Below are 15998 nucleotides of genomic sequence, written 5' to 3' on the forward strand. Positions count from 1 at the left end.
AAAACATAGAACAGACCAAAAAATAACAGGTTTATTGTAATCTGTGGATTTATATGATATCAGTAGGTGTTTCACTCTTTAAAACTGAGCCAGCTACTGCCTTAAAAAGACCGAAATATTAAATTATTCATATACTTTCTTCCTTCTATACCCTAAAAAAATGGTTAAACTGCACAGCTGTTAGTTTTACATTGATCTTTGGTATTCTGTAATTGTTTTTTATTTTATGTTTCATTGCAATGATTACGTATGTTTTCCAGAGAGGGAGGGGGAGAGAGAGAGAGAGAGAGAGAGAGAGAGAGAGAGAGAGAGAGAGAGAGAGAGAGAGAGAGAGAGAGAGAGGACGGAAGGTGGGAACTCTATTCACTCCATTGAGGATAGACCAGGCAGCACACCGCACCGCACCGCATAGGAAAGCAGGACGGTACCCGACTGAGCTATCGGCATAGACACTGAGAGTTCAGGTAACTTGGATATTTAACACAGAATATCGAAGCTTAAATCTCCCTGCGTTCTTGGTTTCCTGGTTTTTGAATGTGTTTATGTAATTTGAATGCCAATCATCGAGTCTTGTTGTATATTCAAAATGTCTCTACTACTTTTATTTTTTACTTAAAACTTCAATCTTACGAACTAAGTGCAACACATTTGCAGAAAACAATGGACATTACGAGCTAATGTTTTACGAACGAGTATTACTCCCCTAGTTTCGTTTTCATCTTCACGCACTTAGGTTTCGTTTCTCCCTCACAGCCTTACCCGAGCACTCATCATGGCCGATGTGGACGAGAGTCCGTTTTCCCTCATGAGTCTGGAGGACGAGCTGACCTGCAGCATTTGTCTGAGCCCCTTTGACTGTCCGGTGACTCTCCCCTGCGGACACAACTTCTGTCAGGACTGCCTTCTCGCCAGCTGGAAGGATACCTACAGCTGTCCTCAGTGTCGGACCCTCTTCGCCACCAAGCCGGAGCTGAAGAAAAACACGGTCCTCAGCACTGTTGTGGAGACCTTTACCTTGAGGTCCAACAAAAAGGAGGGCGAGCAGGTCACAGAAGAGACCCACGAAAAAGAAGAAGAGAAGAAAGATGACGTCATACGGTGTGACACCTGTATGGAGGCAGAAGCGTCCCAGACCTGCCTCACCTGCATGGCCTCTTTCTGTGAGGAGCACCTTCGTCCTCATCGGGAGAACCCCGTTTTTCGACTTCACCATCTGAGCAAGCCTGTCGGGGACCTGTTAGAGCGCATCTGTCCGGACCACAACAAGCTGATGGAGCTCTTCTGCAGCAAACACGGACGTCCCATCTGCAGCTTGTGTCTCCAGCAGGTCCACAAAGGCTGCCCATTCATTTCCCCTGAGGAGCAGAGGAACCAGAAAGAGGTGTGTTTGGGGTTACCTGAGTAGGGAAAGGGAGTTTGAGAAAATATATGATTTCTTGATTTATTTAAACTAATCAGGTAACTGACACTGTATGTTGATAAACATAAAACCCACAGCCAAAAGAAAATGACAGGGTCTGTATGCCTACACATTATTAATACACCCTGTTCCATAATAAAGATAAACTTGTACTCAACATTTGAAAGTTCACCCTGTGTGCTCAGTGTGTCAACACTGAGCACAATAGGTCAAAAGTTCTGGCTGTGCTGTTAGTGACAGTTTTGCCAATCTGCTGAGTCTATCCTGCCCCATGCTGTTTCTTAAATTTGATTTCATTAGTTTGAGTAGAACACACATCCTGTTCTCCTCTCCTTCCTTTTTTGAGTGCAGCTTTAATGCTTTGGCTTGCTAAAATTCATGCAGATAACCAGTCGTGATGATTTTTCATCTTTAGCCTTCATACAAGGTTGGTGGAAAGATTGAGTTCACACAAGTCATCCCTTGGCGTGGAGTCATAAGGTCATTTGATTTAGTAATTAGAATCTTCCTGCTAGACTTTCCTTTGTTACCTTTTAGAAGAAAACAAACAACTGCATTCAGTAGGTGATTGGCGTTTACAATATTGATTTAGAAAACAGTGCAGTATTGTAACACTTGAATAAGCACAACAAACAGTTAACTAATTCATTCAACACTGTCACTGTGCTACACCTGTTAGAAGGGTGGTATAAATAACTATAACCTACATTAATGCAACATCAGAGAACTCGGTTTCACCATCTCCCCCTGCATCAAAGTCAGCAGAACACGTCTCACCTGGTGCATACATTAAAGTGGCAGCCGTGGAGGTTCATCATAGGCCCCCTTGAGTGAGTGCACCCGGGTGTATTGCACCTGCACCGCTGATAGTTAAGCCTATGTTTAAAAGGAATGCTGAAGAACCTGAGCAGTCACCTAGTTTTTAAAATTAAACTTTATATCTGGAGCAAGAAACCAAAACAGAGTCCAAAGTTAAAACTTGACATAGTACTTTGTATGTTTTAAGGTGCTCTGCTGCGTATTATGATTCTTTATTAACTGTTTGTGTGTGTGTGTGTGTGTGTGTGTGTGTGTGTGTGTGTGTGTGTGTGAGTGAATGTGTGTCTGAATTAACTGATTTCTTCATGTTTCTTGGTTTGCAGTCTGACCTGAGAAACAAGTCGTTGACGCTTGCCGGGAAGATTACAAAGAATGAGACTATTCTGTCTCAAATGACAGACATTCAGAACAGGCTAAAGGTAACTTTTTTATTTTAATATTTGAGTGTTCACAAGTTATGTTTGCGCACTACAATGTTGACTTTTAGTTCTAGATTGTATGATATGTTATTTGTGTACATGCCATGTTTTTACCTGCTGATCTACTCATGGATTCCTTCATGATCATCCATCAGAATTCAGCAATCAACAGGAAAGAAGCTTTAGTGTCCGAGTATCAGCAGATGCGGGATATGTTGGCAAGAGAGGAGCGTGACTCTCTGACTGCAGTGGATCGAGAGATGGAGACCGGGCAGCTGAAACTTGATGTTCTGAGGAAGAAGTTCACTGAGAATGTCAACAATCTGACCAAAGCTAAAGAAGATATCCACAATCTGCTGACTCAGTCCCACACTCTGGACTTCCTAAAGGTGAGACCTTTGTGTTCATCAACAGCTTTAACTGGAGGCATTGTGATTTCCGTTTGTCCGTCCTGCTCATTTTTATATATATTTGATGTGGTAGGAACAGTTCTTTGAAAGTTGGCACACACATCAAATATATATGAAAATGAGCAGGAACTGGAACTCACAGATGAGGGAGTTCAAACTCCACAAAATGTTGCCAAAGGTTTATTTAGAGAGAAATGGTGGTATGTTGAACACCCTGCTGCTGCAAGTGAACTGCTTATTTAAACCGTCAGGTAAACATACATGCTGCTCATGCCCCACCTTTGGGCGCTCAAAGATGACTCTTGTGATCACATGTCAAAGTAACTGATAACAGATCATCTCAGCAATACCAGGAATAATAAGTACATCTTGTCTATTTGGTTATTTATCTGTTGGCTAAAGCAAAGATCAAGCGTCATCTGCAAAGAGAAAAATGAATGACTCTGGTGTGACCTCCTTTATTTACCGTAGTGTCCACTGTCTTGACCACACCGTCACTCACTGATAGAAGTCGCACAGTATATGTCCTGCAGTAGAAAAGGTGAAGTTAACTTAGTCTTAGTTTATTTTGGAAGGGTTAAGTTTGATTTAAGAAAACAACACTGTGTTCTGCTCTTCACAGGCTTCATTTGACCTGCCCCAGTCCGCAAGCTTTGAACCTTACTCCCCTCAAATCACACTGGACTCCAAGAAGGTGACAGCAACTCAGGCCTTTGCCTCAGCCCTGAAGCAGCATCTGACAGAAATCTTCAAGCAGCCTGTAGAGACCAGACTTCTCACACTAAACCCAGGTATCTGACTGTACACTTGAAGAGAGTTTTTACATTTAGTGATGCATTTTTAATGATCCATTGTGTGTCCAATTTTGTTACAGAAGTAAAAACTAGCGATGTTGAATCTGGTGAGTTCATGACATGTGAGAAATAATGAAAAACAAATCAAACCGTGTTTTTATGATGGTGGACTAACTGTTTAAAAAAGCTCAGAAAAGTGTTTTCTTGTGTAATCATTTTGCCAGGGATACTTAGGGACGGCTGTAGTTAAGCATTTAGAGCAGGTTGTCTACTAGTTGGGGATCAGTGTCTTTCTTGCCCAAGGGCACCTCTGCACTGCCTAGAAAGTGAACTGGCACCCGTCCAGCTACCTGTCCAATTTTCCAACTTGGTCTGCAATGGGACTTGAACTTGTGATCCTTCAAATTCCAAGCCAAGTCCTTGCAGACCAATCTACTGCTGCCACTTTTCAGCTTCTGCCACCATCTTTAAATCTGAAGTGCTGGATCAGAGTGGATGTTTTATTGTTCATTGTACTTCAGCAGAGTGAAAGAGTTGCATTCTTGCTGTGCTTTTGTACTTTTCAACAAAACAGATAAACGGCATTTATATGGTTTCATTAATGGGGTTTAGCTTTGCTCCGAAAATGATTTGTAAATGTAGATGTAACTTTTTTATTTTATAGTAATCTGCTTCATTTTCAAATATTTGTACTTCAGTTTTAATAGCAAACAGGCTGAAGTAATCTTCAAAACAAAAGGTATTGGGTACAACTTGACTGCAGTGGCCTGCTGTCATCAGTGTGTGTGTGTGTGTGTGTGAATGAGAGAAATAAAGGTTAGTTATGATTCCTTTATAAATCCTGTCGTGTACCATTCACAGATAAGAAAGAACCTCCTGCTTCAGGACCTTCAGAATCGGGTATGTTCCTTTCTGTTCCTGTTTTACTTCAGCAAAAAACCTACATCCAGAAAACATGTGACAGTGTTAAATTGTCCTCTTATTTGTATGAAATAATAACAGGTGTTTGAACATTTAGACTCCAGTGAGCATTTTTCGGCTGAAAAGAAGAAAACACAACAATGGCTACCAATGAGGAAAGATGCTCTAAGTGCATCTAAAGGGAAAAGTTTTCTATTTGAAGACCCTGGTTAAATGTTTATGTTAAGACACACATTTTTAAGTTGCATCTATCACATACATAGACAGTATATAGCAGCCAATATGGTTCAAAGTAAGTCTTGGACATTCAGATCTGATTTCTCCCTGGTGCCACCTTAATATCAACATTGAAATCCTGGATGTGCTTACTGGTAGTGATTTATTTACATTTATTCAACATTTCTATGTATTTACATCTACTCCTACAGGTTGAAACTCTGAAAGTGATTTGACTAAAAGTTTCCTCTAAATTATAATTTTTTTTAACCAGCAGATTCGCAAAAGCAGAAGAGGAAGCCCAGGTCCCACAGTCCAGGTCGCCCACCTGTGCAGCCAAATTTCCAGCCAGCGCCTGGTTTTCAATATGGAAACTTTTACCAACCTCGGTTTCCCCACGGTAGGTCAACAAGCTCCTTAGATATTTCTCCTTTTTATTTCAGAACAAAAAAACAAGCAAGTTAAATGTAGACAAACTGCTGTGAACATACTATCACATTGCTGTTATGAGCAGGATGTGGGAGTTGGAGATGCTTAGTCTCAGACGAGTTGTCGTATACAGAAAGAAAATAGTAATCCAAGTTGACTCCTTGCCATAAGTCATACAAGTCACATGTTCAGTTCTGAGAAGTGCTGAGGATCTGGAGTTTTCAAATCAGGGAAAAAACATGAAAAAATGTGTTTACTCTTCAACACAAACAAGTGCCGCAGAATGTGCACACCTTCATATTTGTACTGGCAGCTGTGTGGCAAGCCTTTTATGAAAAACAATGGAGAATGTGGCTGTAAGGCTACAAAGCCTGAACCCCGTGAAAAGGAAGAAATGAAGTCAAGCCCTTTGAGTCATTGACTCGTGTCTCAGTGAAGTCTCAACTTGTGAGGTAAAAGTCTATTTGAGTCTTTTGTCAGTGCTAGTCAGTTAGTCTGAGGACCTTCGATCTCAGACAAGACTCAGGCTATAAAATTGAGTCATGTACCTGAAGTCGGGGATAAAGTCTTAGTAGGATTGAGAAATTTTAAAAGGGTTTGTACCAGACAAGGATCAAACCAACAATGTAACAAAGAGTATACAAATGATCACAGATTATGGCACATGCCACTTTTTAAGAGACTTTACAGTCAATGGCAAATTTAGAAAGTATTGCCACTGTTTGATTTTACTGAAATTCCATTTTTTTATATAGTCCCTGTCGCAGTGGTCACTGGTTTGACTTTCACCCTTTAATTTAAAGTGCCCCTAAAGTACCTTTCAAAAAAAGAACATGTATTTTGAGTCTACTGTTTAAATGTATGCAAACTTAAGGACTTTGGTAATGACACTTCCTGTTGATACCTTCTCAGGTGAAATGCGACACCCTGGCCCAAGAATTCCACTTATGAGACCTGGGCCTTTCCTGGATCCTGGTATACTAATCCATTCAAACTAATGCTTCACAATATGTGGGAAAAACATGCAAGGACATTTGACGATTAACAGTTCATTTCTTAATTGCAGTTACTTTGTCCTTTTCTCATTTCAGAGTGGCAGACGTTCATGGAGCAGCACAGACTCCCCAGACCCAACAGTGCTGGATCTCAACCAAAAGAAGGCCAGAAGAAGAAAGCTCAAAGTGAGAAAATGCAAACTTGTCGACAGAATAACAAACAACATGACACTCAGATGCCAGTTTATTTGAAACATTCATCTGATACTAATATGTCCTAACTCTATGATGGTCTTAATGTTGAAAGAGGTGTTTATTCTGCTACACCATTAGAACTCTGCAAATGAAATGGTCCACCAGTGCAAAACTGGCATTTTTGCATGTTATGAAGTAATTTCTTGGAGCATCTTCAAATGCTCCATATCCCAAAAATCTGAACAACCTAATTTGAAACCGGTATGTAAACAACTCACCATTGAATATGTCAATTTATGTCAATGTAAATTTTAAAATGACAGGGCCAGAATAGAGCACCTGTATCTGGTCTCAATCCAAGTTTGATTATCTCACCGGCTGGTAAACTTTATAGCAGTAGTTGGTCAGATACTTTCCATGAACCTTTGGTACATGAAGTACCTTAGTTAGGTCATCAGGCCAGGGTTCACTCATGAGGTTGCATTGCATAAGAATGAAAATGGACAAATGCAACAGAAATAAAAACTTGATAACATATCCTGTGACAGGATTGTAATGTGCAATAAAGATGTATGATTATACAAGTAATTAAGTAATTAAACTCACATGTGATTTTAGAAGCTGTAGTTTTGCTCCTATTCTAGTTGGACAGAGAAGTGTGCCTCACAATTTATGCAACCAGTTTACATTGGAGTTGTTCCAATACCATTGCCAGCATTAAAAATGGGTGAGGTGAAGCCTCTGTTGTGGGAACAGGTGTTTTCAAGTACACCAATCTATGCACAAATGCAGAGCCTGCCATCATTTAGAAGCCCTGAGTAAATATACCTGTTTGACCAGAAATATATTTATCTTTGAGATGTGCTGCTGCAGAGATGGTACTGATGTATGCTGCCATCATGATTTAATTATGGCTGCAGCTAGAATTGTTATTTCACAGCTGTTTTTATTTATTATTAGGGTAGTCAGAGTTGATAATCACAATGTGATTAAGTAACAAAATTAATTTGTTACTTTATTTTAATCACATGCCTTTTTTTTTTTATCCCTTTTGGAACTCCCTGGTTCAGCCACTGCTCCTCAGGTGGAAAATAACTGCCTTTGAATGGCATGTGTCTATCTAAAAAAAACTCCCAGACGGCTGGGCTGACAAGTTAAAAGTAATATGCACTGTGAGTCAATCAGAATTAAAATATCACCAAAGTACATCGCAAAGCTAAGCAAACAGACCTGTGGCTTGAATCTAAGGGCTGTCCTCAAGTTTGCATGTTAAAACCAGTCTAGACTTACTGAGGAACAATAGGCAGCGAACAACAGTGTCACGCATACTGAACAGAGAAACAAAGAAAGCAACCAAACCAAAACTCCAGATTAGTGCAAATGCTGTCGAATAAGTTGTCAAAATGATCTCAGAATAACTGCTCAGGTGCAGCAGTGCAGCATTTAATTGACCAATTCATCTAAAAGTCAAATTAATAAAGTACATTTCATTGCATTCTTTGGTTCTCAATTCAAGACACGGTTAAGAATTACTTATGAATGTGTAGCAGTGGCTCGTGGGTAGAGTTGGTCATCTGTCAATCAGAAGGTTGCCGGTTTGATCCCGGCTCCTGCAGTCACATGCTGAAGTGTCCTTGGGCAAGACACTGAACCCCAAATTGCTCCTGCCGTTGTTCAGCGATGTGTGAATGTGGATGAAATTAGCTAATACTGATGGCCCCTTACTAGAGCAGCCTCTACAATCAGTGAGTGAACGATGTGTGAATGGGTGAATGTAAGGGGTAGTGTATATGCTCTTTGACTAGTCAGAAAGACCAGAAAAGCACTGTGCAAGTCAATTTACAATGAACTAAAAACTATTTTGAAATGCAAAATTATTGGAATTTTAAACATCTGATTTAAAATGGGATTAATTGTTATTAACTACTGTATTTCTGTGATTAATCATTATTTAAAAATGAATTGTTTGGGGCGCTGGTGGCCTAGCGGTCTAAGCGCCCCACATACAGAGGCAATAGTCCTTTTCGCAGAGGTCGCCGGTTGAACTCCTGGCCGTGATCATTTGCTGCATGTCTCCCCCCTACTCTCTACTCCCCACATTTCCTGTCTCTCTTCAGCTATCGATAAAGACAAAAATGCCCAAAAATATAACTTTAAACAATGAATTTTGATTCTCCTATTCATTGTTATATCACACTGGTATACAATGAGTACATGATATCACCTGTTTTTAAAGGCTGGGTTTTAATTTGTATCAGTAAGGTCAACATTGTACTTCATCATTTAAAATTTACAATAATGGGAGAAGACTAGTGTATATCTCAACATCTTTATCTGGTCAAAAACTAATTTACTTGATGCATTTTTCTTTACACTCAACAGCTCTTCTATTTGAATGTGATTAAAATGAACTTGTGTATTTTTTCTGTTTCTAGAAAATACTAAAAAAGGTTCCCAGTCTGAAGACAAAAAGGGAAACAAAAACAAAAACCGTTCAATGGAAAACCTGTTGGATTTAGATGAGGAAAACAAGACACCTGCAGCTGAGTCCACACAGATACCAGGTAGACGTCATTTACCATGAATTAGATAAGTATTGTACATATTTAGCATTGCTGTGCTGTCAGGCGTATGACAGATCATAAGGTAAAATAAAGCTAAAACAGAGCAAAGGCAACAGAGATCTCGAAATCTCTTCAGTCCACCTGCATGCTCACTGATATTCCATTTGTACATTTGTTATCTTCTCACTGAACTGAAGCTCAATCAAGTTCCATCAGGCAAGAGCCACACTAGGTTTAATAATACTTTGTTGTCACATGCAGCAGTACAACTAAAAATATATCAGACTTTCATGAGCAAAATCCATTGAGTATTAACCATTTTAAAAGTGTCCGCTGACTCACCCTGAGCCTGATGATTTCCTTTTATATCTTCTGTTGTAGAAACTACAGATGTTCCCCCGAACATAACATCTGCTGAAAAGAGAAGTGAACTTCTTAAATGTAAGTGTTTGGCTGTAGTAGGGATGTCTTTCTCATATTTAAATATCAAGAACGATTGTAAAGTGAACCCTGTTCTTCTTTCCCTATCAGATGGCACTGTGCTCACTTTGGATCGAAAGACGGCCCACAAACGCATCGAACTGAAAGAGGGCTTCACTGTGGCTACTGTGTCAGATGAACATGCAGACTACCCTGACTGCCCTGAGCGCTTTGCTGTCTGTTCCCAGGTGCTGGCCTCTAAAGGTTTCTCTAGAGGGCGTCACTACTGGGAAGTCAAAATGAGCAGCAACAACTTCATTGGCATAGGGTTGGCTTACAAGAGCATTGACCGCAAAGGTCCCACCAGTCGCCTGGGCCGCAACGCCCAGTCCTGGTGTGTCGAGTGGTTTAACGTCAAACTGTCTGCATGGCATAACAGCAGTGAGACTGTGCTGGAAAATCCCAACTCAAAGCGTGTAGGTGTGCTGTTGGATTGTGAGAATGGGGTTGCTACGTTCTACAATGTTGCAGACCGGGCTTATCCCTTCCACTCCTTTGTGTTCCCCTTTGCTGAAGCGGTTTATCCAGCCTTCTGGATTTTCTCAAGTGGCTCGTCCATTTCTTTGTGCAAGCTTCAGCCATGAGGAGCATGTGCATGTAAACGGCATATGAAAGCCAACACATGCTCAGCCAGCACTTTTTATTTCAGTAATAATGGGAAGATTATTTACTGGTTGCATTTAGAAGGCCAGTCCTACATGTCTAAAAGAGAAAATCAACCCTTAAGCTAGGGTGGGCGATTTATTTCTCAAACAGAGCGGAATCATAATAGAAAATTATTTTATTTACCTTTTGCAGGCTTTATTAGAGTGTTTAGTGTTTAGTCATTTATGTAATAGAAAATGATGGCTAACCTGCCTTTTTAGGTTTCTACCCAAATTAAGTCTTTCCTCGCAGTTTTTATTTAACAGCTAATGCTTGCTTGTTAGTGCATGACAATGGCAGAAAAGGGTAGTTCAATATGGTTTGGGATTATTATAAGGGTTCACTCTTCTCTCCTACGTTCTTTGTAGACTCTCCCTGCATAATAGGTGCAGTGCACAAGTTGTGTGCTTTCTCAATTGAGCTTACTCTTGCTGGTTTCTGTTGATTTGCCTATCCCAGCTGATGAATGCAAAGGTTGATGATAAGAAGGTAAATTTTAATGTTAAGAGGCTGACCAGTTATACAACTGGGGATGTTGTCTTCTTTTAGGTCAAAAGGCCTTTGTTGTCTGCACGGTGACAAACAAATGGTATTTTATGCTGTTAGGATGTACTGTGAAGAAGCTTTCTGTACATCTGCTTTCAATCAAAAAGTATAAAAGTATAGATCGTGGTGATTATTCTTTACCACTTGTGAATACAACTGAAATAGAAAAAAACGTTAACAGCATGATACAGCTAATGTCTCAAGCTGCAACTAATTATGCTAGAAGCTATATACAGCATCTAAGTATCGTTAAAGTTACAGCAAAAGTGAAGACTACTGAAACAAAGAAAGAGCAATCTTGTATTTAACGTCCGCAACCAAGCTGACTGTCGCACACTAATGCAGTCCACACTCCTTCATGACTCCTCAAAACAAGACTAATGGTTGTTTTTTAGTTAGCATTCTTTTAAAAGACAATGCTGTGATCAGTAGTATAAATGATGACGCTTGCTTCTTTTAAAAGTAACCAATGATACATTTTAAAGTGAGGCATACTGTCGGCAACATTAAGATGTAATGCACAGAGCACACTGTATACTTACTGTACAGCATGTGTGTGATAGTGTCCCTCATGTTCAGATGAATCTAGCAAAATACGTATGCTCTGCCATCATGCATAGCCACCATTACTGCAGGAGAAATTTGGTGTGTACTGCTGCCTGCTGAATGTTGCAGCAGCATGGACAGTTGGGATAAGGACATTAGAAGGTAACTTAATTAGGTGATCTTAACATAATTTGAATTCTACATATGAAACATTGGTTAGAACAGTGATTAGATAATCCAACTGTGGAGGTTAGAACAGCTGCATTATCTCATCACAGACTTGTTTTGTTGGCAAATACTTTTTTAAAAACAGTCAATAGAAAAGGATTTCCTATTTTTGGCCAGTGCAACTGTTCTAATAATTACATGCAGCTCTGACCTGAATAGCTAGCTAGTAGAGGAACGTTATTTACAAGCTCATGCCTTGAGTTGTGTGGTGATGAACAACCTAATGTCATCTACAGGTCACAGCCAAAGGTGCCAATAATTGAAATACTTTTGATCCACTTCTGAAGGATATCTCAGTCGCAGCCAATGATTCTGTCTAAGGTGTTAGCTCTCATACAGGGGGACACTTAATGGACTAAAGGGTCTTGTTTTGTGCACTTAGTTTATTCCAAAAGTTTCAAATTTATCATGACTGTTGGAGCATGTGAGAACTCCACAGGTTCTTCTTGATGTCCTTTAGTTTGTTGTCAAAAGTAAAGTAACGTGAAAAGTACGATAAAAGTTAAAAACTGATCACTTCTTAGGACAGCTTGCTTTTAAACGAGCAGTTGTTGGAGGGAGACACCACTGCAGTGATGGCAGATTGTGAACTTCGCCAATTTGTCTGATTTGTCTATATTAACACTGCAGGTTCTTTATTATACACAGCACACTCATAACTTGGACAATGGTTGTGAATGTGACTGGATAAAGAAGATAGTGTTTGCAGGAAGTTACAGTATGTGACACGTTACTGCCTGTGTTCAAAGGTAGCTCTATGGCAAGGGTTTATTTGTTTTCATATCAGTTGATTCAATATGTGTTATATGAATAACTGCTCTTGACCTTACAGAGTGTCCTTAGCTAAAAATGTAGTGTGTTTGATTCAGAATGTGAAAATAAATGAACTGCTTTAAAATCCTGCATGTACAGCAGTACCAGAACTGCCCTAACAAAGTTATGTACTTTGCATACCATATACATACAGTCGGGTTGCACTACCAGTTGCAAATGCAACTGGATGAAATAGGACAACCTGTAATTTTGGGCATATTGCTTTTGACATACATGGATCAGGATACAAGTCGTTTCTGGGATAATTGATGCCATGGGGAAATCTGTATTGCAACCATAAGCAGTGTGTTTAACTTATTCACCCAACCCAGCTTAATGGGTTGTCTCTGAGAAGTTTAACTAGAAAGATATCTGTCTTAGTGGCATGGTTGGTTCTTCAGTGAACATAAGCAGTGTACCCTATGGGTGATTTATTGAAGCATCTCATTTTCATCAAGACAAGTTAATATATTGTTTTTGTCACTCAGTACACTGGCACTGCCTCAAGACTTTGATGAGAGGAAAAGTCATGTAGACTCTGTTCTCTTCAAGTAATGATCCCTTTCTCTCTTTCTGCATTGCGTTACATGGCATCTGGGTCTGGAAATAATGAGGCTATTAGGAACAATGCAACAATGATCCTTGGCCAGGTTGAAACCAGGATGTTATGCAAGCATGGTTTGCCCCATAGAAAAACAATGTTTGTTCATTTTTATATCTATGGTAGGCATATCAAAACAACAAGCCATCAGGATGCTCTGTTGGCTCTCCATAAGCTGCAAGGGAATAGTAAGGTGTGTAGTTTCACAGTACTTGTTCTCTATATCTTGAGATATATTTGCTAAAATGCACTAATGACTCTAAAAACAGCGGTTTGTTTCTTGATGTTGTGGCAAACGAGTATGCTGTATGTTGGTCTGTGCTAACTGATGACATTGATTCAGGTGTACTACACACATGCTTACCTCTCAGGTGCAACAAGGTGTCAAATGTTTTGGTGTGAAAGTAGAGGTATGTCAGTACATGCATGGTAAGTTTAGCAGGTTAAACTTGATTCTCTTTGCTGTGTTTGGCAAGGGTAGTGGTGTCACCTCCCAGCATTTAAGGGCATCTGTGGTCAATGTTGTCACAGTATTTCTTGCTAAAACCAATTTCTTGACATCCACCACGCTTTTATCAACACTATAAGCACAAAACCCAATTTTCAAACTACATTCACCAATCCTCTGACTTTCCTGCAAAACCAAACAATGTTGTCAGATCATACCCAAGTCAATCAAAATTAAAAACAATACTGAGCAGTCATTACACACTACATCAATAAATTGAAAACACAGTTCTCAGTACATGAAGCTGTAGAAATAATGTTTATTGTTCACAGTAATCTAAATTAATTTTGAAAAAAAAAAAATCCTTTGAATGTAGCACCTGTATACAGTAAAAATACAGTAAAAACAAATATAAATGAGAAGCACATTACAGTGTAATCCACAAAAAACTGAAATGTACTTACAGGATGTACAATCATTCAGCCACAGCATCATGTCTATGTGCTGAGTCAGGCCACAGGACTTCATCCACATTACAGGCCACATTCTCTCTGGATAGGCAACGGGGAAAAAAAACTGGCGTGCCAGATCCAGGCTTATATTGGTTTCCTCACATCATTAGCCACAAATGTGATCAATTGTGAGTGGTTGTGTTTAAGCTGTGACACCTGTGCTTAACATTATGCAACACAAGTGTATCACATTGCAACGTGTTTTAGTGAGTGAGAATGTGTTTTCAGTTGTGTCTAAACAGGTGAAAAGTGCTTATGGCTTTGCCAATAGAGGGACTGATTCAGTACATGGGTTTAGGCCGCTAAGGAATTTGGTTCAGACAATAGGGTTTAGTGTTTTAGCAACTGAGAAATACTGTAAGATGGACTCAAATGACAAGCTTGTGATATGAAATCTGCTATTGTGCTTAAAATTTGTGAGGCTCTTCAGGTGTGGACCTTTATTTCTATGTTAACGAGCTAATATTTAAAGATATAGAAATGTACTTCATTGAATAAACATGAATTTTGCTGCTCTCACTGTGCTGGCACTGGCCGACTCTTACTATTGAATTGATTTTGGACTTATGGACATGTAGAAAAACATTTATTTCATGTATTTTTGACTTACTGCTTCCAAAGAAATGTGTTTTTTTGTCTTACATGTTGATTTTTATTCAACATATTTACACGATTGTCTTAAAATTTGCTGGCTTATTGCTTTGTATGTTACTTCAATTCCAACTTACTTAAAAGTTCTAAAGTTATTGCAAATAAAAGATCTCTCTCTGCTATATTCTGGTTTTTTCTCTAAAATAACATTGAAGGAGCAGTGCAACATTCTTTTGCTGTGTTACCTGAAGACAACGAAAATGATAGAAACGTCATTCTTTGGTCTAGAGCACCTTAGTAATACAGACTGTAATCTAGTCATGTAACAAAGTTATTCTTGGAAACACTTCTACGTCTTTATTCTTGATCCATTTCAAATAAACATACCTCTCCCTACTCATCGTCATCACTTGACAAGCAGAGGCATTGCAACTTATTGTACCTTAGCATGTATTAGTTTCATTGAGTTTCACCCATTTAAAAATAGTCACATGCCAATTGTTTAAGCAATAGCACACAGGATATGAGTAAAAGTAGTAGGAAACAAAGATTATTCCTTGTTAATTAAATTTGGCATTTTGCTCCCCTAATGCAATACTCACATTTTCCTGCCGTCTTGCTACTTTGTGTGTTTCAACATTTGAGCTGACCAGAGATGGACCCAGACTATTTCGAGGATGCCACAACTTGGACACCAACTTATGCAGGGGTGGCATGAAGAGCACGAATTAATTTATTTATTGACCTGTTCTGTGTTCTAAGATGTAATTTGACGGCACATTTTAAAGGTGTATTGTGTATAATTTGTAAGTTTTAACCCAACATAAACACATTTGAATCTTGGCTTCAATCTTGGGCTCGTCCAATCAGATCATTTGGTCGGAACTCACTTGATATTTCCCTCCATTTGTCTCTGCCCCTACCATCCCGAAGATCACTCCATTGTGTAAGACAAAGGCATTTTTTAAAAAGACCTCAACAGCTGAAGCAGCCATGGAGCTTATTAGACTATTCTTATAGAAATGATTAATTTACTCCCTCTTGCATATCTGAACTTAACATGGTAACAAACACAGCTGGTTTAGCAAAAGCAAGAACGAGCTAAAATATTACAGTTATGCTCAGCCTGCACAAAGCTCCTGAGAGGAATTTTAGGTTGGATATGACACAGACTGAAATCAATGCTAATGTATCGATATGATCTACAACAGCAAAAAAGACTTACTGAAACAAAATTAATTATCAATCATCTTAAGCGCTTATCCCGCTAGAAGTCACCAGGGTGTTGGAGCTGATACCAGCTGGTAAACCCCAGACAGTTTACTAGTTCATAACAGGGTTAACATGCAGAAAGAAATAACCATTCATGCACAAACTTACGCCTACCAATCAAACGCCAATCAACC

General features: G+C 39.3%; 1 protein-coding gene across 4 annotated transcripts; it reads left to right on the forward strand.

Annotated features, from left to right (window-relative positions):
* Positions 1–351: 351 nt before the first annotated feature.
* Positions 352–14774, forward strand: trim25 (tripartite motif containing 25). Of its 4 annotated transcripts, none has more exons than XM_034688573.1 (13): positions 352–464; positions 754–1381; positions 2563–2658; positions 2814–3047; positions 3691–3859; positions 3943–3969; positions 4724–4762; positions 5274–5399; positions 6341–6403; positions 6520–6609; positions 9054–9182; positions 9564–9623; positions 9714–14774. In XM_034688573.1, the coding sequence occupies exons 2-13, from the start codon at positions 773–775 to the stop codon at positions 10244–10246; spliced, it is 2175 nt and encodes a 724-aa protein (XP_034544464.1). In that variant the 5' UTR covers positions 352–464; positions 754–772; the 3' UTR covers positions 10247–14774. The 4 variants fall into 4 exon arrangements, with proteins under 4 accessions (XP_034544464.1, XP_034544465.1, XP_034544466.1 ...); XM_034688574.1 differs by having other exon boundaries at positions 5277–5399; XM_034688575.1 differs by lacking the exon at positions 3943–3969.
* Positions 14775–15998: the final 1224 nt, after the last annotated feature.

This window comes from Notolabrus celidotus, chromosome 7 (genome assembly GCF_009762535.1).
Source record: "Notolabrus celidotus isolate fNotCel1 chromosome 7, fNotCel1.pri, whole genome shotgun sequence".
Lineage (NCBI taxonomy): Eukaryota > Metazoa > Chordata > Actinopteri > Labriformes > Labridae > Notolabrus > Notolabrus celidotus.

Coding starts and splice junctions, on each gene's coding strand:
- trim25 (XM_034688573.1), top strand. CDS start 773: ATGGCCGATGTGGACGAGAGTCCGTTTTCCCTCATGAGTCTGGAGGAC. Junction 2,659..2,813: donor ACATTCAGAACAGGCTAAAG/GTAACTTTTTTA, acceptor ATCATCCATCAG/AATTCAGCAATCAACAGGAA. Junction 6,404..6,519: donor TGGGCCTTTCCTGGATCCTG/GTATACTAATCC, acceptor TTCTCATTTCAG/AGTGGCAGACGTTCATGGAG.